The sequence below is a fragment of the Mobula hypostoma genome, chromosome 15 (genome assembly GCF_963921235.1).
Source record: "Mobula hypostoma chromosome 15, sMobHyp1.1, whole genome shotgun sequence".
In the NCBI taxonomy this organism is placed as follows: domain Eukaryota; kingdom Metazoa; phylum Chordata; class Chondrichthyes; order Myliobatiformes; family Myliobatidae; genus Mobula; species Mobula hypostoma.
Window position 1 is genome coordinate 33219293 of NC_086111.1, and position 26075 is coordinate 33245367.

Sequence of the window (26075 nt, forward strand, 5' to 3'; positions counted from 1 at the left end):
GCCCGTTCCCTCAATCTGTTTATCGTCCTCCTGAAGGTACCCTGCTTCCTTAACACTACCTGCCCTTTCACCTGGTTTCGACTTGTCTCCAAATTTGGCCACTATGCCATCAATTCCTTCATCTAAATCATTGAGATACAATGTGTAAAGAAGCAGTCCCAACACCAACCCCTGTGGCACAACACTAGTCACTTGCAGCCAACCAGAAAAGGCCCCATTTGCTCCCAATTTTTGCTACCTGCTGGTCAGCAAATCTTCTAACCATTCTAGTACCTTTCCCGTAATACCATCAGCTCTTATTTTGTTAAACAGCCTCACTTGTGGCACCATGTCAAAGGCCTTCTGAAAATCCAAATAAGCAGTATCCATTGACTCTCCTTTGACTATCTTGCCTGTTACTTCCTCAAAGAATTCCAACAGATTTCTCAGGCAATGTTTTCTCTTAAGGCAACCGTGCCGACTTTGGCCTACTTTATCACGTGCTTCCAGATACCTCGAAACCTCATCCATAATAACAAACTCCAACATCTTACCAACCACTGAGTCAGGCTGATTGGCCTATAATTTATTATCTTCTCCCTCCCTTCTTAAAGAGTGGACTTACATTTGCAATTTTCCAATCCTAAGGAACCGTTCCAGTGTCTAGGATCATTATTAATGCCTCCATAATCTCTTCAGCTACTTCTTTCAAAACCCTGGGATGTATTCCATCTGATCCACCTTCAGACATTTCGGCTTCCCACACACTTTCTCCTTAGTAATAGCAACTACACTCATCTCTGTCTTCTGATAATCTCCAATCTATGGCATATTGCAAGTGTCTTCCACAGTGAAGTCTGATGTAAAACTTATTGTGTTCCTCCACCATTTCTTTGTCCCCCATTACTAGTGTCATTTTCCACTGGTTCGATATCCCCACTCATCTCTCTTTTACATCTTATGTATCTAAAGATATATTTGTATCCTCTTTTATACTATTGGATAGCCCCCCTTCATATTTCATCTTCTCTCTTTATGGCATTTTAGTTGCCTTCTATTGGTTATTAAAAGTTTCCAATCCTCTACCTTCCCACAAATTTTTGCGACATTACATGCCCTCTCTTTTGCTTTTACACTGTCTTTGACTTCGTTTGTCCATTACAGGTTACCTCATCCTCCCTTTAGAATACTTCTTCATCGTTGGGGTGCATCTTTCTTCTGCCTTCTGAATTTCCCCCGGAAACACCAGCCATTACTTTTCTGCCGTCCTCCTTGTTAGTGTCCCAGTCTGAAACATCAACTTTATTTTTATCTATAGGTGCTCCCGGATGCACTAAGTTTCTTCAGCACTTTGCGTGTGTTGATCCAGATTTCTAGCATCTCCATATCTCTTGTGTCAAAGTTTGATATATGATATCTTTTGTATTTTTATTTACTTCTCCAGTTAAAGATAAGGAAGATGCCCGGGCAGATCCAGAAGCACGGCCAATGAAAAACGAGACTTTTGGAGAATATGGGTAAACATTTTTAGAGAACTTGAAATACCTTTATCATTTATGTTCTATCACTTTTTGACTAATTAAACTTTGCTTTGTTACTTGAATTCCAGGCATGTTTAAACACTTTGCAAGCATTGTTGCAGCCCCTTCTCATTAGAGAATTTCGGCTAAATCCGTGCACTTTAACTTTATTTATTTTTAAACTGCCTGTCAAATCAAATTAGATCAGAAACCACTCAGATATCATAAATGACCATTTTTAGCTTGGCTACATAGCAACAGTAATCCAATATCCACAATCTGACTGGTACAATATTTAGGATTCCTACATCTGTTTCGCTGAGACTTTTTGTTTCAGAAATGAATGTGATGATAGGATAGTACCTGAGCTTTGTGAATCTACATAGCAAAGAGGTGTGCTGCATCTGTAAACAGGAACTTGTGAGAGTGACAAATAGAGGTAAGTGGCATAGCTAGTTTTCCACATTCTGGTGAACTAAAACTATCATACTCCTTGCTGACATTAGTCTTCATTTAAATCTACAATACTGACGATCTTCTGAGGAAATAATACCCTATACTTGTAAAATTAATTTTCCAGATTGTTTATTTGATAGTTAAAAAAATCATAAACTCTCCAATGCATCATCCCTAAGCATTTCTGCAAACTTTAGCAAAGAATAACTGGATAAGTACCTCTGCTTTACATTGTCACGTTGATGTCAGTGCCACATATATCAGTGAAAAGTATACCAGTACACCTGTGAAGCAATAGGGAACCTCTTGCATCGACTTCTGGGCTTTTCTGTTTATTTGCACAGACGTAGATACCAGAACTTGCAGTGCAATTGACCGCATTCTAACAGTTAGCAACGTTATCATCATTGTCGTCATTATTGTAAAGTGCAGTCAGCTGAGCCGGAGTTGAACATAGCTCATTAATGTAAAACTCAAAATATAAGTCAGTGATAATTAACAGTTGTCAGTAAGCATGGCCAGGAATTAATAGTTGTGGCTTGCTATTGATGGGACTGATTGAGTTTTAATTAAACTGTTATAAGCAGAAGGATACTTGCCAATTATACAGACCTGAGAGAAACAATTATGCTTCATTGAATAACAATTGAATTAAGGATCCACAAAGCTCAAGGAAAAGCAGTAAACAAAAGAACCGACTAGGGCTTTGGGTAAGTGTGCGGAGGGCAGATGTAGGCATTGTTCCCAGGTGCAGAGGCAGACTGGCTCAGGGGACTCTGAGCTGTTGATTGGGGTTGGAGAAAATGACTGAGCCTGATGATGGGAGATTTTTCTCAGGCAGGAGAGGGGATAGAAATGCAGGAAGCAATGGAGAAGACTGGCAAACAGGAAGTGGTTTTGGGTGATAGGAGCTGTATTGGAGAAGGCATATGGTAGGTTTCTGGGAATTGGGAAAATAAGCAGCCAATTGAGGATTGTAGTGGCTTTTTGTTGTCCACTGATGAAGGCAATAGACAGGATTTAAATGAAAGAAGGAAGGAAGAGTTTAAGTTATTGTTGAGTTTTGAATGTGGATCTGTTTCTGATATCAATCTGATTAAATTAAGGATCTGAAAAAAAGCATTAGGAGTTATTTTGGTGGCAAAGCTTTCAAGAGGTGGGGCACTTAGTATTTTGTAAAGATAGGAGCAGTGTGAGAAAGCTTTGCAGTTAAAAAACAGTGAGAGGACGGAAAGTAATACAGAGGAATTATACTGAGTGACAGTGGCTTTGAGGAGTAATCTCTGGAGTGCTTGCAGATCAGTGGTTCCCAACCTGGGGTCCTTTAACCCCTCAGTTAATAGTAGGGGTCTATGGCATAAAGAAGGTTGGGAATCACTGCTCTAGATGTATCTATGGAACAAGTTGAAAATAATTTAGTCAGTGGAAATGTAGTGGATGCTAAATGTTTAAAAGGGTTTTGTGGTGGAGTAAGAACAGACAGCTTTTTCAGTTTTGATGGAAAACAAAAGTTGCTAGGTAGCGTTAAGTTAGGTTACATGAGCTACCTGGTTTGAGTCCAAGTGCTGCCCCCTCTGAGATGTTTTCAATGCCAGAAGTCTGGTCATGTAGCAGCCGTGTGAAAGGGTAAATAATAGTGTGGTAGGTGTGGTGGAGAACATGATTATGACAACTGTGCAGAAGGCGTTAAGCTAAAATGTAGCAACTGTGGAGAAGAGCATAGCTCTGCTTATTTGTCCTCTATATAAGAAAGCTTGGAAAGGCAGCATGTCACTTTCATGGCAGATGTGAGAAATTGTACAGCACAAACTAAAAATAGGACAGAAGAAATTAAAAATTATATTAAAAGCTGTAGAAAAATGTCTGGAGATAAAAGTCTTAACTGTAGAGGTTATCAATAATGCCTTACAAGGAGAAATAAATGAAGTTCAGACTTCCAAGAATGTTGGTAATTGTTCTTCCAATTTTACAATGAAATGCTAGAAGCCAATTAGTTAATGGTCAAGAGTTTAAGAAATTTATTGAAGATATACCAAATACACTTAATGTTATATGTGTACGGGAAATTCTAGTTATAATCTTATCTAAATTTTAAGATACAAGGTTCTGTTGATATAAAATGCAGTCAGAAAATAGGTAACGGAAGAAGAGTGGCTATCTTGTCAAAAATGGGATAGCACATTGAGTTATGGTGATTGGGTTGTTTCTGAGTCAATGGTGGTTAAAATATGAGGAAAGAATTGTAAAGTACAAATAATAATTTTTATAACCCTTCTGAAAGGTTAACACCTGATATGTTGGAAAGCATGGGTGGAAATGGGGAAAAATAAGGTTATATGGTGAGGGGATTTTAATGCTCATCGTGCTATGTGGGGTTGTATTGACACAAATGTGAATGGGTAAGTTGTGGAAGCTCTCTTTGTGTGCTTGAATGACGGTACGAATACAAGGATTAATTCATTTAATAACACTGTTTCTGCTATAAACCTTGCGCTGGTATCTGAGGATGTGGTGGATGTGTGTAACAAGGAATGGTATAATGATACAACAGTGGGGAGTCATCATTTCCAATTATCTGTACAATGGGAATAGATGCATATCAGAAGAAAGTATCTTATATCCCCAGATGGAATTTTAATAAGGTAAATTGGGATGTATTTTATGATTTATGTGAATTAGATTTCCTGATTATTTGGTTTTGGAGGATATCAAGTTGAGTAATAATATCTTGTGCTCTGTACTCAACTCAATAGCTAAAGAATCAATTCCTAGATTGTTGGGAGATAATAAAAGGAAAGCTATTCCTTGGTGAATGGATGAATGCAAAAGAGCTGTGAAGGAGCTTTTAAGAAAATCAGGCAATGTTACTCCTATTCAACTTTCATACAATATAAAAATGCTTAAGCTATAGTTAGAATAGTGAGAAGGTCAAAGAAAATGTATTGAAGAATGTACTGTGACAACATTGGGAAAGAGGTGGGGAAGGCTTGCGGTATGATACAGAAAATGGCTGGATTTAGAAAACTTGATACTACTGGCTTTGTATGGTGGGGAGGTGGTTGCAGCTACTGACTCTGAAAAGGCAGCATTATTAGCAAAAACATATATCTGTATACATATTTCAGCCAATTTATGTAAAATTATAGGTCTTCTAGGGAAACAGTTTTGAAAAGCAATCCTCTAATTACCAAGAAAAAAGATTGTTCCAATTCCTGCTTGGATATTGAAATTACATTGTCCAAACTTAAAAGGACTATTAATGGTGCTGATCAGGCATCACCTGGAAAAGATGGTATTTGTTATAATATGTTTACACAATTATTGGATTCAAAACTAGGTTGGTTTTGAAATTCTTTAACACAATATGGGTTGAAGCGTGACCTCATGCTTCCTGGAATTTAGTGGTTGTTATCCCTAAATTGGAACCTGGTAAAGATCAATCTGATCCTTCCAGGTATAGACCTATATTGCTAACCACATCTATGTAAGACAATGGAACAAATGGTTGTGTAAAAGCTTTCTTATTTTGTGGAAAATCGTGGAGGAATATCTACATACCAATCTGGATTTTGTAGAGAGAATGACCATCGGCTCAGTGTTAAGTTTGGAATACGATATTTGGAAGGCCCAAGTTAATAAAGAATTAGTGGTAGCAGTTTACTCTGATGTAGAGAAAGCTTCTGATACGTTATGGACACAAAGATTGCTACTTAAACCGGAGAAGATGGGAATAGGTGGTAGAATGTCCAATTGGATTCACGATTTTTTTAGTGATAGGAAGATACAACATTCTCTCAGGAGTTTGAGTTTGAATGGTTCTCCACAGGGGAATGTGTGTAGTCCACTCCTTTTTAATACAGGTCCACAAACCCTTATCCAAAATCCTTGGGGCCAGTTGCATTTCGGAATTCAGAATTTTTCGGATTTCAGACCCCCCCCCCCATACCAAAAAGCACATATGCTCAAGTCCCTTATTTAACCTGGCTCAGTACAGTGGACTTTAGGACCCAGTGGCACACCAAACCTGCACACATCCTCCCGTATACTTTAAATCATCTCTAGATTACTTATAATACCTAATACAATGTAAATGCTATGTAAATAGTTGTTATACTGTATTGTTTACAGAATAATGACAAGAGAAATTTTATTTCCAACAAAAACATTCAATAAAACATAAAAATATACACCTTCAAGCGAACCAAATCAAACACATGGTAAATGACTTACTGGAATACATGTAGAACGTCACTGTCATTGTCACTATAAAACTTCAGTAGCTTGTCTTTCTGTTTATTTAAATTATATACAGTGGTAGTTCCGACACTATTTTCTTCAGTAAGTCACACCTGAGTGACGTCAGCTGTCGGCGAATAAAACTTTGATTTTCGTAGCTTTTTGGATTTCAGAATTTCAGATAAGGGAGTGTGCACCTGTATTACAAATAATGATATTTTCTTATATGTCGGCTCAGACATTTCCAAATTGTAATGTGCTGATAATGGTGCAGTGTGGAAAAAAGGCAGGAATATAAATTAAGACTATAAGATATAGGAACTGAAGTAGGCCATTTGGTCCATCGAGTCTGCTCCGCCACTCAATCATGGACTGATCCAATTCTTCCAGTCATCCGCACTTCCCTGCCTTCTCCCCATACCCTTCAATGCCCTGGGCAATCAAGAATCTATCTATCTCTGCCTTAAATGCACCCAATGACTTGGCTTCCACAGCCACTCATGGCAATAAGTTCCACAGATTTACCACCTGCTGACCATAGTAATTTCTCTGCATCTCTGTTCTAAATGGACGTCCTTCAATCCCGAAGTTGTGCCCTCTTGTCCTAGACCCCCTTACCATGGGAAATAACTTTGCCATACCTAATCTATTCAGGCCTTTTAACATTTGGAATGTTTCTACGAGATCCCCCCTCATTCTACTGGAATACAGCCCAAGAACTGCCAGACGTACCTCATACAGTAACCCGTTCTTTCCTGGAGTCATTCTCGTGAATCTTCTCCGAACCCTCTCCAATGTCATTATATCCTTTCTAAAATAAGGTGCCCAAAACGGCACACAATACTCCAAGTGTTGTTTCACGAGTGCCTTATAGAGCCTCAACATCACATCCCTGCTCTTATATAGTTAGGATAATGCTATCAGCTATTAATGAATTGGAGGAATGAGGACTCAGTGGGGGTTTAAATTTTCAACTTTTCTGTTGTAAAAATTCAAGTTATTTGTTTTTCTAAAGGAACATTACACCCTCAATTGATCTCAAGTTATATGGTATAACTCTTTAAAATTCAGTCAGTGGTAGAGTTTCTTGGTATGTGGATGGGCACAAGGTTAACATGGAAGGTGCATGTGAATAAAAATCTAGAGAAGTGTAAAATAAGGCCCTTAATTGGCTCAGGTGCTTAGTTGGGTGTGACTTGGGTGTGAGTAGGAGGTCACTTAAGAAAATGTATATTTCTTTGATCAGATGCGTCTTTAATTATGAATGTATTGCTTATGTGTCAGTGAATAAAGTTCAAGCACAAGCTTTGAGATTATGTTATAGTGTTATTAAATCATCCCCAATTTCATCATTACTGGTAGAAATGGGTGCAGTACCTTTACATCTATGCAGGTTACAGTTAGCAATGGTTTATTGGGTTAACATAAGAGGACATAAAGTTGGTCTTCCACTATCATCATCATTAGTCGCGTGTTGGGAGCACTGTATTCATAAGGGCTTCAGTTTTAGGTGGATGGGAACTGGATGGGCTCAAAATCTTGGGTTGTTTAATGTGGACTTCCCCATGGTTTTGCCCTTTGCCTGTGGTTCATTTGAGCCTTCAAGAAAAGATCAAGATTGTGTTTTGTATATCAGCAGTACAGGAATTTCAGCAATATATGCAGGGCAGATATTATAGATTCATACATATCTGCACAAATGGCTCAAATGCTCCATGACAGCTCATTCAGGTGTTTCTGTTTGTGTTCCAAAGTTCAGGTAATTATTAAGAAAAGATTATCATGCAAAGTATCAGTACTCATGTCTGAGATGGTTGCTATCATTTTAGCCTAGGTCGAAAAGGTATGCCCTGATTATGTTCTTCTGTGCCCTGATTCATTCTCGGTCTTGACATCTATTTAAAGAGGTATTTCAAATTGATCACATTTGATGGGGAAAAGTTGCTGGACTAGATTAACTTAAGTTATATGTTCGAGTCTATGTGCCATCCTCTCTGAGATGTTTTCAATGCCAGAAGTTTGGTCATGTAGCAGCGGTGTGAAAGGGTAAAAAACACTGATGTAGATGTGGTGGAGAACATGATTATGGCAACTGTGCAGAAGGCATTTGGATAAAGTTAGCAACTGTGGAGAGGAACATAGCTCTGCTTATGCAGGATATCCTGTATCTAATAAAGCTGTGGAAGTGCAGTGTGTTCAGGTGGGAATGGGCACATCATATGCATAGGGCTCTGGAGAAAGTACAGACGACAATGTCAATGGGACTTATTATAGGCATCCATTAGTCTCGTGAGACCATGGATTTGTGCCTTGGAAGGTTTCCAGGGCGCAAGCCTGGGCAAGGTTGTATGGAAGACCGACAGATGGCCATGCTGCAATCCTCTCTTGTTGTCCAAGGGAAGGGCACTAGGGCCGATACAGCTTGGCACTGGTGTCATCGCAGAGCAATGTGTGGTTAAGTGCCTTGCTCAAGGATACAACATGCTGCCTCAGCCGAGGCTCGAACTAGCAACCTTCAGATCACTAGACCGACACCTTAAACACTTGGCCACGCGCCAACTATGGGACCTATTAATATCTAGTTTAAAGACAGTGTGTAAAGTGCATGATTGTTTGTCACTTTCATGGCAGATGTGATAAATTATACAGCACAAACTACAAATGTTTGTAAAAGCAGGACAGAGAAAGATTATGTTGAAAGCTCAAGAAAATCATCTAGAGATGAAAGACTTGACTAGAAGTTTTTGCATGTTTTTTAGTCTATTCAATATACATAATTGATTTATTTGTTTATTATTATTTTTATTTTATGTATTATTATTATTATTATTATTATTTGTTTTCTCTGATAGATTATGTGTTACATTGAACTGCTGCTGCTCAGTTAACAAATTTCATGTCACATGCTGGTGATAATAAGCCTGATTCTGAATTAATGATTAAGGGGTAAATAATGTTTAGAATTCAAGGAAGGGTTGATAGTTTTTTTTTTCCTTTTTTTCTTTTTTTCTGCTTTTTAGTCTTACAATAGAATGCTAATAGATTGTTAGCTAATGATTTTGGGATTTTAATGCTCATAGTTCTATGTGGAGTTGTAGTGACACAATGTGAAAGGGATGGTGAGGTTGGGGAAGACTTTCGAGAAGCAAGGTGTGCTTGAATGATTCTCAGTAGGTGGCGGTAATGCACCTTACATTGGTCTGCCAACCGCCAGTAAACATTACTAGAAGAAGAAGCTGGAACCAACTAAATTGGAATGATATTTTTCCCAACATTGTAGTAGAGCTAAGTCTAATGTCTGCTCTCCCTGTGCTAAACAGGAATTCAAGTAAACTCACATATACTAAATATAGAATATGGCAACCCAAACTTAGGGACTTTAAACTTGAGAAGTATCTGAAATCCATGTGAGGCATACATTGAGCCAGGTCAGGAGGAACCAGAGTCTAGAAGCTGCACACTATATTTCTGTACTGAAAATAATGGTAAAGAACATCACCTTGTAGGAATCCGGTTTTGAGCATACCTTTGGCTCTTTAAAAATGTACCATAATTCTGTAGACAAAACAACTCATGGGCATTTGTGTCCATTCTCACACTAATCTCACCTGATGTGAACTCTGCTGAAAGTGTGCAGGAAGGAGAACAGGAATAGCCAGAAGTCATGGTCCACTTTGGAATCAATGAATTGGCATTAAAAACAGGACCTAAGATGTAGTAGTCTCTGAATTGGTCTCAGGGAAATGCATTGGTAAATACATTTTTAAAAAACTTGCATATTTTCAGTATTTTTCTGGAGAAATGAAGTCATTTGATTCAAAGTGCATTAAATGCAACCAAGTAACAAGAAGGAAAATAAGCAAGAACTTTGCAAATGAAGTACTAAAACATGCAAGAACTACACTATAGCGATAGTTAAAGTCTTTAATGATCCTAAAATAGGCTGGCTTAATAAAAATGTTTATGATAGAAGTGGGAGTGATTCTTGAATTGTGTACTTTCAGCACAACAAGAAAGGAAGCAATGTTCAGTCTAATTTTGAGCAATTAATTGGAGAATGTTTCAGTAGGAGATCATTTGAGGAACAGAGTTGAAAATATTTTTTTGATAACAGCTGTTTGAGGTCATCCTTTGATCACATTAATTGTCTCCTCCTTTGAAAGTGAGCAGTGTTCAACTAAGAGAGAGGTGAAGCATGATATTGGAGAACTAGTTAGGAAAGTTATGTAAAAGGTATTGACAAAATGGATGTTTTGTAGATTTTTTTAAAAACATCTACAATAGCTTTTAGCACTGTGGATGGTCAGTGACAGTGGGACTCTTGATGTCTGGGGAGGTAGGGATTCAGCTGCTATTTTGCATGGACAAAGTTCTTTCATGCGCAGCCTAGACAAACATTTTCCCTCTCCTGTCTATCTTTACTTGACTTTATTGTCGCCAAACAATTGATACTAGAGCGTACAATCATCACAGCGATATTTGACTCTGCGTTTCATGCTCCCTGGAGTACAAATCAATAGTAAATATTAAAAATTTAAATTATAAATCATAAATAGAAAATAGAAAAGGGAAAGTAAGGTAGTGCAAAAAAAAACCGAGAGGCAGGTCTGGATATTTGGAGGGTACGGCCCAGATCCGGGTCAGGTTCCATTCAGCAGTCTTATCACAGTTGGAAAGAAGCTGTTCCCAAATCTGGTCGTATGAGTCTTCAAGCTCCTGAGCCTTCTCCCGGAGGGAAGAAGGACGAAAAGTGTGTTGGCTGGGTGGGTCGTGTCCTTGATTATCCTGGCAGCACTGCTCGGACAGCGTGTGGTGTAAATTGAGTCCAAGGACGGAAGATTGGTTTGTGTGATGTGCTGGGCTCTGGTCACGATCTTTGGAAGCTTCATCCAGTCTTGGACAGGACAACTTCCATACCAGTTTGTGATGCACCCTACAAGAATGCTTTCTACAGTGCATCTATAAAAATTACAAATATAAAAATGGGGTCATGCGGCCCGCTACTCCTTCTGAAGACAACAACCAATTCCTTCGTCTTGCTGACGTTGAGGGATAGGTTATTATCTTCGCACCACGTCACCAGGTTCTTAATTCCCTCTCTGTACTCAAACTCATCATTACCCGAGATTTGGCCTACAAGTGTTGTGTCATCAGCAAACTTATATATTGAGTTCGATGGAAACTTGGCTACACAATTATGGGTGTACAGTGAGTACAGCAGGGGGCTGAGTACACAGCCTTGTGGGGCACCAGTGCTCAGAGTGATTGTAGAGGAGAGCTTGTCCCCTATTTTTATAGCCTGGGTCCTGTCTGTGAGTAAGTTGAAGATCAAGCTACAGATCTGAGTGCTAAGGCCCAGGTTCCGGAGCTTAGGAATCAGTTTATCTGGAATGATCTCCATCTCATTTAACAGCTGCTCGTGCTCCTGCTCCTGAGCAACGTTCTGAAGAGTTGGCAGCAAAGTCTGCTCACTCATGATGGTGCTCAATGTGCACCAGGCCACCTCAGATAAAGCCCTGTTGTGTGATGGGTCTCTCTGGACCCATCCAGGCATGGAGCAGTTTTCAAACATGCTTGTGGGCTCCTCTGTTCAATTCTGTATAACGTGAGGTCTATTATTATATGCATTTTACTCCCATCAGCAGTGCCACATTTTGTGAATTGTGCAAGCTGTGGAATAAAGGAGTGAGGATTTGAATGGGAATAAGTCATCAGGGCCTCCAGATTGTGCCTGATAATTGGTGCCAGGCTGCATATTATAATTTGCCATCTCCTTCAGCAATCTGCAAAGATTTCTGGAATGACCGCCGGTTCCAGGCACAAGACGCCTCTGCTTTAAGAGGTGAAGGCTGCCTTTAATAAGCACAAATTGCCTTGCACTGATACCAACCATTCTGATATCCATCCCCTGTTGATGCAACAAGGTGATCAACGGTGCACTTCGCAGTGCTGGATGCTAAAATTATAGAAAATGGATGGACAGCACAAATTTTGTGCATTGCTTTCACGAATTTGAATAGGTACGGTTTTAATCTGCCACATCGCTTCCACGCCAATTCAATTTTGGCCCCTCATTTTGATCGCACTTAATTTTCCTTCACCATTTTTTAAACTGTCTGCATGGGACAGAATATTCAATCAAATAAAGCTAACATTTCACCTCTCAATGATCAATGATAATCACGATCATCTTTGCTATTTATCAATATTCTCCTGCTACCATGACAGCCTGGATCTATGACTGCAGAAATAAATGACATTTCTCACTAAATGCTACATCTTTAACATGTATAGATCTTGATTTTGATGTTATCTTCATGACTGCATCTTAGTTACAGTGTAGCAAAAAAGGGAAAATCGATTCAACACATACAGTTTTATTGATTCAAAGCATTAAACTACTTTTGCAGTGGTGACTTGATTAACACAGAAAAGAATGCAGTGTTTTTTTTTAGACAAAGGTACCCGGCATAAGGAACTTAGGAAAAAATAAATGTAATATGTGCCCTGCTTGATTCCCGCAGCCTAGATCAGGAGTGAGGTACTAGTTTCAGACACCAGTATCTTCTTTGAAATCTAGCCAAGTCCAGATTCCTAATTGGAACTTGTGTTATGTGTAAGTTAGAATTTAGAACCTGTTTCAATACAGCAGTGAAATAGGAAACAAAAGCAGAACCTGTGGATGGGGTACTTCACCCAGTTTTGTGTTAAGCATGTGTTACTAATTTTTTTCTACCATAATCATAACCCTTCAAATGAATCATGAAGGATGAATGTATGTTTTTAATAAATTTCTTATTTAACCTATGGTTACCTACCGCTTCCACTTCATTCCACCTAACTCATCATGCTTCGGGAAGTACCTGAGTGCTCCCAGCATTTCAGCCCCATCCAAGCAGTGCATCAGTTAAATGGACATTTGCCAAAAGGAAGGACGTTTTTGGTACTATTTTGAGTTATCCCTGTCACACCAGTATGAACTACCATTACATGAAACAACTGGCAATTTATTTCATTTTACAGCTTGTGAAGATCTTTATTTGTCCCAGATCTTAAAACTGATAGCTAATTTAAATTTGACTTACTCCTGCAGTATTGTTCCCAATATAACCAAACAAGCTCTGCACCGGACAGTCCAACTCACATGACAGAAAATGTGAAGTTTAAATTTGTTTCTATTTTCCCATTTTACTAGATACCTGTACACCTGCAGCAAATTAAAGAATTAATGTAATATTAAAGAAGTTTAAGGAGAAAGTTGTGTTTTATCTTGGTAATAATATTACAATCCATTAGGTATTTAATAGCAGATTAACTAGTCTGAGTTTTGACTTGGTGTGCAAGAAATGCTTATTTAGCTTTGGGAGTTACTTTAGGGAAATGGAACAATATCCTTGAGCATCTAAAATAGATTGCAACGTCAAACCGCATTTCACAACATTTAGTAGTTGGAGCACAGACATGCGCTTGAGTTGACCAATGATTAAATTGTTTAGATAAAAAGCCTAGGTTGTAAAGCTTCCTTTTCTCAATGTCATTGAAACTTTTATTTTTATTCTTTATCTAAATGTAAAATAAAAAATATTGATCACCTTGTGTATCAATTTTCAACTGAAAGGTTATCATGGTTATTTCCTGAGTTGTGTCTTAATCAGCTATGGTTATTTCCAGTTAAATTGTGTCAGATAGTGACTACTCCTGACCTGTAGCGATTGTTAATTATGCATTCAATCTTATCAGGAAAAACGAGCAGAAAGATTGACAGAAATATATTTGGTTTGAAATGTCTCTTACAATTGATCATCGTGCCACATCAGAGTAATTATCCATCTGATCTGATAGTAAATTGCTTTCTGCCTTTTTCATTCATTCACATGGAAACCAAGGTGTTGAAGTGGAATTCAAAAGAATCGTATGCTTCTCTCTGTTTCATATCTCATGTTACTTCCTTGGCCAATATGGCCAATATAATTAATTTACCATTCAACCTCAATTCTATCTGTAGAATGTTGCTATGTGCACAATTAATTTGTGTGTTGTGAAGTATTTTGAAATCTTTGCAACAGCATTCATAAGCAATTGTGGAACCACAATGTTTTTTCCAAACTGAAATTCTGGCCAATTTGCATCTAGGTAACTCTCTGGAGGTTAAAAATAAAATCTGGAAAATTGCACAAAGATTACTGACTAATAAAATTTATGTTATACTTGCATTCATGAGAAAAAAAATGTATTTGGTAACAGAAAGTCAATTCTCTTAAAATATCCCCTTCATTATGGCAAATAGATGAACAATCCTTCCCTTATTGATGAGATAATTAACAAGGAAAGCATCCTGTATTATTACATAAATATAAATTATGATACTTTGCAATATTATCTTTTCATTTTATTTCATTTGTTGGAATTTGTCATAATTTATGACTGAACAATTTTCTTTGCATAGAAAAGTCTTTAAGTTTAATGTAGTATGTACTTTTGTTTTATGCTAACTACATTGGATACAGATCTTTAGAAAGGTAAGTAACAGTATTTACTTGTTGTTGATATGACTTTTAAAATGTTCTTCTTGTTGATCTAAGTTTTTTCTTCATCAAATGTGCTGATACTTGGGTATTGAAGGAATTTCCACACTATTTCCCTCCGTGCAAGCTCTGCAATAATGATGTAAAAATTTAATTTAATTCATTTGCTGGTGGATTATTTAAAATATCATCAACACGTTTTAATTCTTCAATGGTCATAATCTATTCTTTTTATTTCCACAATAAGGCTAGTGATTCCTGACATTTTTTTTCAAATTACTTCAGAAATTTCCTCCAGATTAAAACAAATTTTAACTGCATTCATTATTATTCAGATAGCTAGTCAGATAGAACTTTGGCCAGACCACATTACAATTACTCTGTGCAGTTCTGATCATTGCTTTACAGGGTGGATATGGAGGCTTTGAAAAGGGTGCAGAAGAGGTTCACCAGGATGTTGCCTGGATTACAAAGTATGAACTGCAAGGAAAGGTTGAATAGCTTGGTTTGTGTTCCAGGGTTGGAGCTTTGGAGGTTCAGATGTGAGCTGGTAGACATATATAACATTATGTAAGGCATAGCTAGGGTAGATACTCGGCTTTTTTCCAGTGGTGGAAATGTTAAATGCTAGCAGCAATATTTAGATAAGAGGAGGAAACTTTAAGGGAGATTCACCAGGCAAGTTTTTTTTTTACCAAGGAGTGGAAAATATCTGGAAGGTGCTATTAGAGGAGGTGTTGCAAGAATACAATTGATATTCAAGAGACATTTACATGAACAGGCAGAGATTGGAGGGATATAGACTATGTGCAGGCAGATAGGATTAGTTTAATGTGGTATCATGGTTGGCACACACGTCATGGGCTGAAGAACCTATTCTTGTTCTGTACTCTTCTCTGTTCTTTGTCAATATATGAATTATATGTCAGACATATCAAGACTTGGCAATACTATCAACATACAGTACACAAGGTTTATCCTGTATAATGGATGGCAAATTTGGGATTTCTGTCCCTTCGTATGTGAGCATGTAAATCCCTAAATTGCTGTCAGACAGAGCTGAAATTCAGTGAAATGCTAATAATTTGTGGCAATTCACCACCTATTCCAGGAGTTAATTTAGTAAAAGGTTCTCCACATGTTGAGAAGTTGAAGTGCAGAAAATGTACCCCTAGTTCACCTTTATTATTTTGAAAGTAAAAATAGCTTAGAGGGACTAAAACAACAGGAATTCTGCAGATGCTGGAAATTCAAGCAACATACATCAAAGTTGCTGGTGAACGCAGCAGGCCAGGCAGCATCTATAGGAAGAGGCGCAGTCGACGTTTCAGGCCGAGACCCTTCGTCAGGACTAACTAGAGGGACTAATTTTGTTAATTTAGATTTATTGAAGTAGTTTTGTATGTGTTAATACATTCGTTTGTTTACAATTATAAGTGTGCTTTTAGAAAATTGATATTTTTGGATATTTTAATTCTTGTTTTTGAATGCTTTTCACTCTATAGCATTCAGAATCTCTCATTTTTTGGCAGGTCATACCATGTCATGGAACTGTATTAAGCTGGCTATGAAGTTTTTTATCTTAATTTCTGCAAATCTAGTTTTGAACTGTGCATGTAATAGGTTTTAATGGCCTTAGATCCCAATTATTGCAGGTCTTGTAGTGGACGAGCTTTCTCTGCATATTTCTGCTGAAGAAATTCCATTAATTAAATGTATTTTACATCAATGTCAGTGACAAGCTAACTATACTCATCATTAACTGGAAGTGTTGCCCCATTGTATTTCCATTAGCCTAAGTTTCAGTCCAAATGATGATAGAATGGTACACGCCTTTGACTCAGGTATTGATATTTGCCCTGAAACATACTGTACATTAGAATCAAAACAGCAGAGTAGCCTTGAAGAGACTTATGTACATTTGTACAGGATAACTCATACTTACTGATACATATTTAAGAAAATTATTACCAGATGTAGGTCCCTCAAACCTGCAGTGTCATTCAACAAGATTATGGGTTTGTGCCATTTTCTGACACACTCTACATTTCCTTTGATTCCTCTAGTATCCAGAAATCTATGGATCTATGGATCTCTGGTTGGAATGCAGGAAATGACTAAGTCTTCACAGCTCTTGGGTGAGAGAATGTTGAAGATTTACATCCCTCTGTGAAGAAATTTTTCCTCAGTTCAGTTGTAAATATCCTACACCTTATTTTGATAATGTGACTTCCAATTCTAAATTCCCCAGCTATCAGAATCAGCCTCCCCGTTTCTATCCCATTAAATCCTCTGATAATTTCAACATTTCAATACATTCACCTATTCTTATAAATTCAAAAGGGCAAAGTCTAAACCTCCTGAATTTCTCTGCATAGGGACGGACTATACATCGCAAGACTCAGATTCAGATTCATTTAATTTTCACACATACATTGAAAAATACAGTGAAATGCATTGTTTGCATTAACGACAACACAAGGATGTGCTGGGAGCAGCATACAAGGGTCACCACAGATTCCAGCAGCAACATAGCATGCCCACAATGCTCAGAAGAAAACAATGCACCAACAGCAGCAAAACAACAACAGGAGAACCAAGCCCCTTTCCTACCTTCCACTCACATGCATGGTCAGTCCTCAAACCCCAAGACTGGCCTACAGCCTCCAGTGGATTTCTGGACTTGTAGACAACAGGCCTTCAACTTCCCCAATGGAATTCAATCTCACGGTGTACGCTGACAGACCGAACCCAGGTGTGGAGGAACTACAGACTCCCATCTAGAGACAGAAACAAGAGTTTATTCATGGAAATTTTAACAGCACATTGGTGGCTTGATTGAGCAACACCATAAGGGGAATCATTCTCGAAACACAAGGATCCTGCGATAGAGCTGGAAAAGGGAGTCCGCTTTAAATAATCACAGAACACGGAAAACCCGTGCCAATCAAAATGAACTTGACAATTTTAGACAGGAAGCACAAGGCCTTAACGACTTTTGATAAGACAACAATTAACAATGTGTAGGACTCATGACACAGACTCATAGACCCAGGTCGAGTCTGATGTATCTTTACTGCACTCTCTCAATAAAAAAAAACATATCACTTTTTGGGTAAGGATACTAAAATTGTATATGGTATTTCAGTCGCAGTCTCAGCAAATTGCAGTATAATTGCCCCAAGACATCCTTAAACCTGTAACCACGTCTACTCACAGTAAAGGTCAACATACCATTTACTGTTCTTCCTGCCAGCTATACCTGCATATGAGCTGTCAGAATCTTACATACACAAAGCAATGTCTCTTTTAACATCGACATTATTAATATCTCACCATTATAAAATATTCAGTATTTATGTTTTTCCAAACACAGTGAATCCCCTCATATTTTTCCACATTGTACTATATCTGCCAAGCTGATGTTTATTTGCTGAGCTTGTCCATACCTTCTTGATGTCTTTTTATATCCTGATCATCTCTTACATTCCCATTGAGCTATGTGTCACTGACAGAGTTGGAAATGTGATATTTAGCCCCCTTAGCTAAAGTATTCATATAGATTGTGGATAATTAGAATCCAATCACAAAGCCCTGTCACATCTGGCAAGGCAGAACCTCCTCTCCTCTCAATTCCTTTGTGTTCTGTCTATTAGCCAACAGTCAGTATGTGCTGGTTTACATGGACCTTTAGCACAGGACTTTATTGAGAGCTACTGAAAGTTCAAATGCCACCTCCTTTGAATTACCCTCAGCAACTCCACTAAAATACATTCTCACAACAGATTAGTCAAATATGGTTTCCATTTTCTCTATGTAAATTTTGACTCTACTCAATCATTTTATCTTGTATGGTCAAATTGTGGATATTAATGATGAATTACTGGATCCATGCACCAGACCCTATGGTACTTGACTAGGCAGAGCATGACAAAAAGATCCATCTATTCTCATTGTCTGCATTCCGGTTGGTAACACTTTCTATCTAAATTATAATGTCACTCGCTCAGCCCCACACTCCCAATGCATGCCATATGCTTTCACCTTGTTAACCAACATCCTTTGTCAGAGTTGATTTCAAACCTTCCAAAAATCAAAATACTCCATCCATTGATTCCCACTTATCTGCTCTACTAATCACATACTCAAAGGACTCCAATAGATAAATGAAACATGATTTAACTTTCAGAAATCCATATTAACTCTGTTTAACCCTTTGATTCTGATGCACTATCAATTACTCCAAAAGACTGGAAGTAGAGTAAATACTGAAAGGCTTTTATTAACAGTAAACTGGACCCACATCCATGCTGAATATCTGTTCTGGACCGAGGGAGGAGCAGTGACACAATCACCTTTATTCAGGGGTCTGTGGGAGGAGCAACAGGAACAGTCAGCAGAGGGGCATGTCCAGACAGGTAACCCAGTTACAACCCATAAACATGGTTTACCACAGATTCCTTTCAAGGCTTTCTACTGTTACAACTTTCATTTTTTTTCAGTTCCAGCATTATCGCACTAAAATTAGGCTAATTGACCATTAATTTCCCTATTTTCTCACCTTTTAAGATCACACTTCAATTCCAGAACCACTAAAACTTGGAAGATGACAAACAAAGCATTCGCAATCTATAAAGCTGCCTCCTTCAAAACTCTAATATATACAGTAGACAACCAAGGCTTGATGGACTGTTGGATATTGAACCAAATTATACTTCCAGATATCTTTATTTACCTTTAATTTAGATGGTATACAGTGAAGTAGGAATCTGTATGACCCAATGAATCCACAAAGTTTCAAGTAAGCAGTGTGAACAGAACCAGGTAAGTTTCAAGAGAGTGTAAGAACCAGGACTCGATTGAATTTAAAGGGAGTGCATGTATCTGGGCCCTAGTCTGTTACTGAGAGTGCAGGAACTAGGACCACGATACATGGTGGAGAGTGTTGGAACAGAAACTCTGGAGTGTGAGGAGGAGCATGGGAACCAGTGTCCCAGTGTGTTAGAGGGACCTATTTAGCCAGATGCCGAATCACCGGGATTTCATGGATAGCCAACTACCACAATTTTACTATACTGTATAACAGAACTGCACAGAAAGGATGTCGGTGGCGTTAGAGACAGAATCTGGTTGGGTAGAGCTAAAATCAGTACTCTGGATGCCACCAGTGAGTGGCAGAGATGCAGGAGAGATGTACAGAGAAATTACAACAAAGTGCAAAAACTAAAAATAATTATAATCGAGGACACTCAGCAGGCCAGACAGCATTTCTGGAAATGAGCATAGCTGGTGTTTTGGACCTAGACCCTTCTTCCTCAGGACTGGAAAAAAAAATGAGGAGTCAGAGTTAGAAGGTAGGGGGAGAGGAGAAAGAAACATAAGGTGATATGTGATGGGAGAGGAGCACTCCTCCCCCTTTCTTCCATGATCTTCTGTCCTCTCCTATCAGATTCCCCCCTTCTCCAGCTTTGTACCTCTTTCACCAATTAACCCCCCAGTTTCACTTATCACCTTGTGTTTCTTCCTCCCATCCCCCCACCTTCTAACTCAGATTCCTCATCTTTTCTTTTCTCCAGTCCTGATGAAGGGTCTCAGTCAGAATCATTGACTATACTCTTTTCCATAGATGCTGCCTGGCCTGCTGTGTTCCTCCAGCATCTTGTGTGTGTTGCTTCAATTTCCAGCACCTGTAGATTTTCACTTGTTTATAATGGAGGACTACAGTTCTTGCATTTTCTGTGATTTTCCTGCACATTAAGTTCAGAGAACATGAAGAACTTCGGTAACATTTGCAACAGGCCAGGCAGAATCTCTAGGAAGAGGTACAGTCGACGTTTCAAGCCGAGACCCTTCGTCAGGACTAACTGAAAGAAGAGCTAGTAAGAGATTTGAAAGTGGGAGGGGGAGGGGGAGATCCAAAATGATAGGAGAAGACAGGAGGGGGAGGGATGGAGCCAAGAGCTGGACAGGTGATTGACAAAAGGGATATGAGAGGATCATGGGACAGGAGGCCTAGGGAGAAAGAAAGGGGGAGGGGGGAAAGCCCAGAGGATGGGCAAGGGGTATAGTGAGAGGCAGTAACTTTTATGTGTGTTGCTTGAAATTCCAGCATCTGCAGATTTCCTCGTGGTAACATTTGCAATATAATTTTCAAGAGAAGTATGTTCCTGTTCCAATTGCTAGATTTGTACTTGGGGATGTGATAGGTCAACATTTATGAAATAGTGATCATAATGTCATAGGATTTACTAGTGTTGCAGCCAGGGTAAATTGTAACCAAAGTTTGACATGCAAAACTGTTACAGAACAATGAGCTGCCTTTAAGAAGGAGGTGTTTTAGCATCAATTAAGGCACATAACAGAAAAAACAGAGGGATAGGAAGATAAAGCGAAGTTGGGGTATGTCTGCACAGGTCATTAAGTGTAGTGGTTTACCAGTCAGGTAATTTAATGAAAGCACTACTATTATACTATCTCACAGTCTTAACACAGAGCTGATAATGGCTTCTTTGCTGTAGCTGCCAGTTTGGTCCATTTTAATTTACAGGTTTTCAGTCAAAATGAGTGCACAGTCCTTTAGCTCCAGTTGATTGTTAAGAAACCATCATAAAGTTGGGTGGTGTTCCTCACCCTTTGGTCTGACCTTTGGTTCCCTGCTTGTCATTGATTCACTTCCTACATTGGCCCTAATATCATTACACCCTGCTCAACAGGTAGCAATAGGTACCAGTGTTTCCTCCCCATGTTAACACAGCTCTCGGTATCATATCCAGAGGTGTTCAGCTAATGGGGAGTACTGTCTTTGTCCTTTGCGATTCCATTGGAATATTACTTTGGAAAATCACAACTGCTTCAAATCTCATGCTTGGGACAGGGCTTTAAATACTATTCAAAAAGTTAGTTGGGAAATCTGGAATTAAAATGAAGTAGAGGCTGATTTACATTGCATCAGTTTAAGAGCTTTCTATATATCAGCATTTGGAATGAAGCCTACCTCTCGAACCACACCTCTCTGACCCAACACTACTCCCCTTGGCTCCAAGTGATAAAATAAGCAAAAGAGATACCCACTGTATCTGACTAGATTATTATCTGTGCCGTTCAGGAAAAAAATAAGGATATCAGTGAAAGACACAAACTCATCATCAATGGAACAAATGATCATGAAATGCAAACACACTAAACACTAAAAATAGCATTATATGTTTATTATGGCCATATTAAAGTAAACCATCATATCTAGAGGCTTAAAAATGAATTGTGGAGAAGCTTACATTGTATCCTGGTTACGGTACACTTGGCATATTGAGCACAATTCTGATCATTTCATCAAGGCTGTAAAGGCAATAAAGAGGATGGAAAACAAAAGATTTTCCAGAAATGCAAGGTAAAGCTTGTGAGGAAAGGATGATCATCAGTCTGAGTTTTATTACTCTGGAAAAGGGAAGCCTGAGGAGAGATGAAAATAGTGGATTTCAAAATTATGAAATATTTTATTCCCCACCAGCACAGAATGTTTTCACTGGTGAGAAAATCAAAATCAAAGGCCAACAATATAAAACAGTCACCAAGAAATTAAGTAGAGAATTCAAAGCGAATCTCTACCTGGAGAGTGATGTGAATATTGAATTCCACAAAGGAAGTTATATATTCTGTGATCAACAGACTCAATTTCAAGGACTCTTTACAACTCAAATCCTCAATATTACTTACATATACGCACTTGGTCTCCTTTTGCACATTGGCATTTTTCAGTCTTTATCTGTTTATATAGAGATTTTTGTAAAATTCTAGTGTATTTCTTTTTTCCCTGTATTTGCTTCCAGGAAAATAAATCTCAAGTTGTTATATGGTAACATATATGTACTTTGAAAATAGATTTACTTTGAAATTTGAGGTGCATTTAATATGCAGTCAAATTAATACAGGGCTGTGATTATAGAGTTAGTTGAGGAAAATCTGGAGGAGCCTCAAGTTGGATATAAATGCAAGAATGGGTTGAATGTCCTGTATCAGAGCTATATATTCTATGTGGTGCACGCTTAATACCCTATCTTCACCACCAGCTGGATGTATTGCAGCAGAAAAGCTCAGTGGATGTTATCTCTGATTAATGAGACATTGTTTACGGAACAAGAATTGTTTTCATTGGGGAAAATGTGATAGAAGAGGTTAATTTCTCTACTTTTGGGATTATTGTTAGGAATGTTGATAACGTAAAGAATGAGCAGTTGCCAGTGTATGAGCCAAGACCTATACTATGTGATACTTTTACACCCAATCCTTCATTTTTAAACTAACCAACCTGCATAGTTGTAAGGCACTCATTTAACCTGGACCTGTCTCTTGGTTGTTAGAGCAAATGAAATCCATGCAACAACTGTAAAACCACTGGCCAAAAGAATGCCTAACAATGGACAGAGAAGTTTTAGATTTTTTTTTCGCTGGTAGAACCGTACTTGTCCAGTGCTAATGTTAAGAATTAAACAAATGGTTTTATTCATAGTGATTAGTGGATGTTTTGTCTTGTGATGACAAAATTAAAGCTATGATGTGCTGTAAAGATAATAATGTGAAACATATACTGTTGAAATGTATATGCTATTTTCCACAGTTTATATGCTGTATCAGTCAATATTCTATTTTCTGTATCAAATAATATAATGTATTGTTTGGTAATATAAATGGACGCTAACAATACTGATGGTAACATAGTCTCCACATCCACTACCTATTTATTTTATTTCAAATTAAGGGACAAGAAAGAGCTGAGATATTTACATAGAAACATAGAAAATAGGTGCAGGAGTAGGCCATTCGGCCCTTCGAGCCTGCACCGCCATTTATTATGATCATGGCTGATCATCCAACTCAGAACCCCGCCCCAGCCTTCCCTCCATACCCCCTGACCCCCATAGCCACAAGGGCCATATCTAACTCCCTCTTAAATATAGCCAATGAACTGGCCTCGACTGTTTCCTGTGGCAGAGCATTCCACAAATTCACCACTCTCTGTGTGAAGACGTTTTTCCTAATCTCGGTCCTAAAAGGCTTCCCCTTTATCCTCAAACTGTGGCCCCTCGTTCTGGACTTCCCCAACATCAGGAACAATCTTCCTGCATCTAGCCTGTCCAATCCCTTTAGGATCTTATACATTTCAATCAGATCCCCCCCACAATCTTCTAAATTCCAACGAGTACAAGCCCGGTTCATCCAGTCTTTCTTCATATGAAAGTCCTGCCATCCCAGGAATCAATCTGGTGAACCTTCTTTGTACTCCCTCTAAGGCAAGGATGTCTTTCCTCAGATTAGGGGACCAAAACTGCACACAATACTCCAGGTGTGGTCTCACCAAGGCCTTGTACAACTGCAGTAGTACCTCCCTGCTCCTGTACTCGAATCCTCTCGCTATAAATGCCAGCATACCATTCGCCTTTTTCACCGCCTGCTGTACCTGCATGCCCACTTTCAATGACCAGTGTATAATGACACCCAGGTCTCGTTGCACCTCCCCTTTTCCTAATCGGCCACCATTCAGGTAATAATCTGTTTTCCTATTTTTGCCACCAAAGTGGATAACTTCACATTTATCCACATTAAATTGCATCTACCATGAATTTGCCCACTCACCCAACCTATCCAAGTCACCCTGCATCCTCTTAGCATCCTCCTCACAGCTAACACTGCCACCCAGCTTCGTGTCATCCGCAAACTTGGAGATGCTGCATTTAATTCCCTCATCCAAGTCATTAATATATATTGTAAACAACTGGGGTCCCAGCACTGAGCCTTGCGGTACTCCACTAGTCACTGCCTGCCATTCTGAAAAGGTCCCGTTTATTCCCACCCTTTGCTTCCTGTCTGCTAACCAATTCTCCACCCACACCAATACCTTACCCCCAATACCGTGTGCTTTAAGTTTGCACACTAATCTCCTGTGTGGGACCTTGTCAAAAGCCTTTTGAAAATCCAAATATACCACATCCACTGGTTCTCCCCTATCCACTCTACTAGTTACATCCTCAAAAAATTCTGTGTAGGAAACAGTTGCTGCAGTGGGAACAGTGATGCTGCAATCTTTTATTCACCTTTTATAGATTCAATGGAACAGATTCCCTGCCAAAAGTTGGTCTCCAAGAGTTGGAGACAGTGGAAGCATTAGAAGCATTTTATATCAGGCTCAGTCATCTTGGTCATCAGTTTAACAGAAAAATAAGCTAAAAATTAATACAAATGTTCAAAACTATAAGAGGCAATGGAAGTACACGTATAAAATGAGTATTTAACATGGATTTTAACAGCAATGGAGAGGATATATGGTCGAAGGAGTACAATGCCTAGAGCTAGCAAAACCTGTTGAGACTATCAAATTCCACTTCAAAAAAGATCTTGATAAGTACCTGGCTAGAATGTTACCAAAGGTTATTAAGATAAATGGAGAACGGGGTAGTCATTTTGATATTTGCCTTTTAGGAGTCAATTATCGATATAGTATTTTGACATTGGACATCGTCTGTGACAATCCTGTGTGCAGACTTGATTGTCCTCATGATCTGTTGTCTGTCCTGCTACATGTTACAGTTTAGTAAGCTCCATTAGTCTCCTCTCAATTCATACTTGCACCTCTCCCTACTTTCCACTCTGCCTCAGTCCTTCTGGCTGCTCACTTTCTGCAACTGTTCCAAGAAATTAAATGTCATTGCAGGCTGTGCACAGGGATTCTTGTTCTGAAGAAATTGCTTGGCTGCAGTGTGATGCAGAGCACAATTCCCTTTACGTGACAATAGGGGTAAAAACCTAAAGCATTGTGTATTATTGGCAGACAAGCAGATTATGTCCCAGAAATGCTGATAATGTGAAATATATGCTATTGGCATGTATTAAGCTATTTTCCACAGTGTATTGCATATCCTACCTACAGAGCCTACAAAGGGGCACAAATTATCATTAGAGGAGATGATTTATTGTACCAGATGATTTGTTATTACTCAGATCTGCACAGAAACAGCATTTACATTACCTTTGGGATGTTTTGTATAAGATTATATTACTCAGAACAAAAATGTGCAAATCAGATGATGTAAAAATTTTGTGACATATTTAATATAAGAAATCACATCCCTGATGATAACCTGAATTGCTCTTTAAATACGATATTCCACCAGTGACAAAAAGGAAAGCAATTTTTAAAAATACAACAATACAGCACCAGTGGGTGGGCAGGAAAATGATAGATGGTAATGGTGAAAACTCAGAAATTTCGTAATTCCGTGCAAGTAAAAAATTATCTCAAAAGCAGATGGGAGCTTGCCAGCCATTCATTCAGAGTCAGCATTGATTTGTTTCATGAAGTGTCTAC

The 26075-nt window shown here is 38.6% G+C and overlaps 1 protein-coding gene across 2 annotated transcripts in view; it reads left to right on the forward strand.

Annotated features, from left to right (window-relative positions):
- Positions 1-26075, forward strand: part of chl1b (cell adhesion molecule L1-like b) — a 945006-nt gene that overhangs the window by 913579 nt on the left and 5352 nt on the right. For both annotated transcript variants that reach the window (XM_063067891.1, XM_063067890.1), the window contains one exon: positions 1424-1496. In XM_063067891.1, the coding sequence (XP_062923961.1) occupies positions 1424-1496 (73 nt within the window). The remainder of the gene's footprint in view (positions 1-1423; positions 1497-26075) is intronic.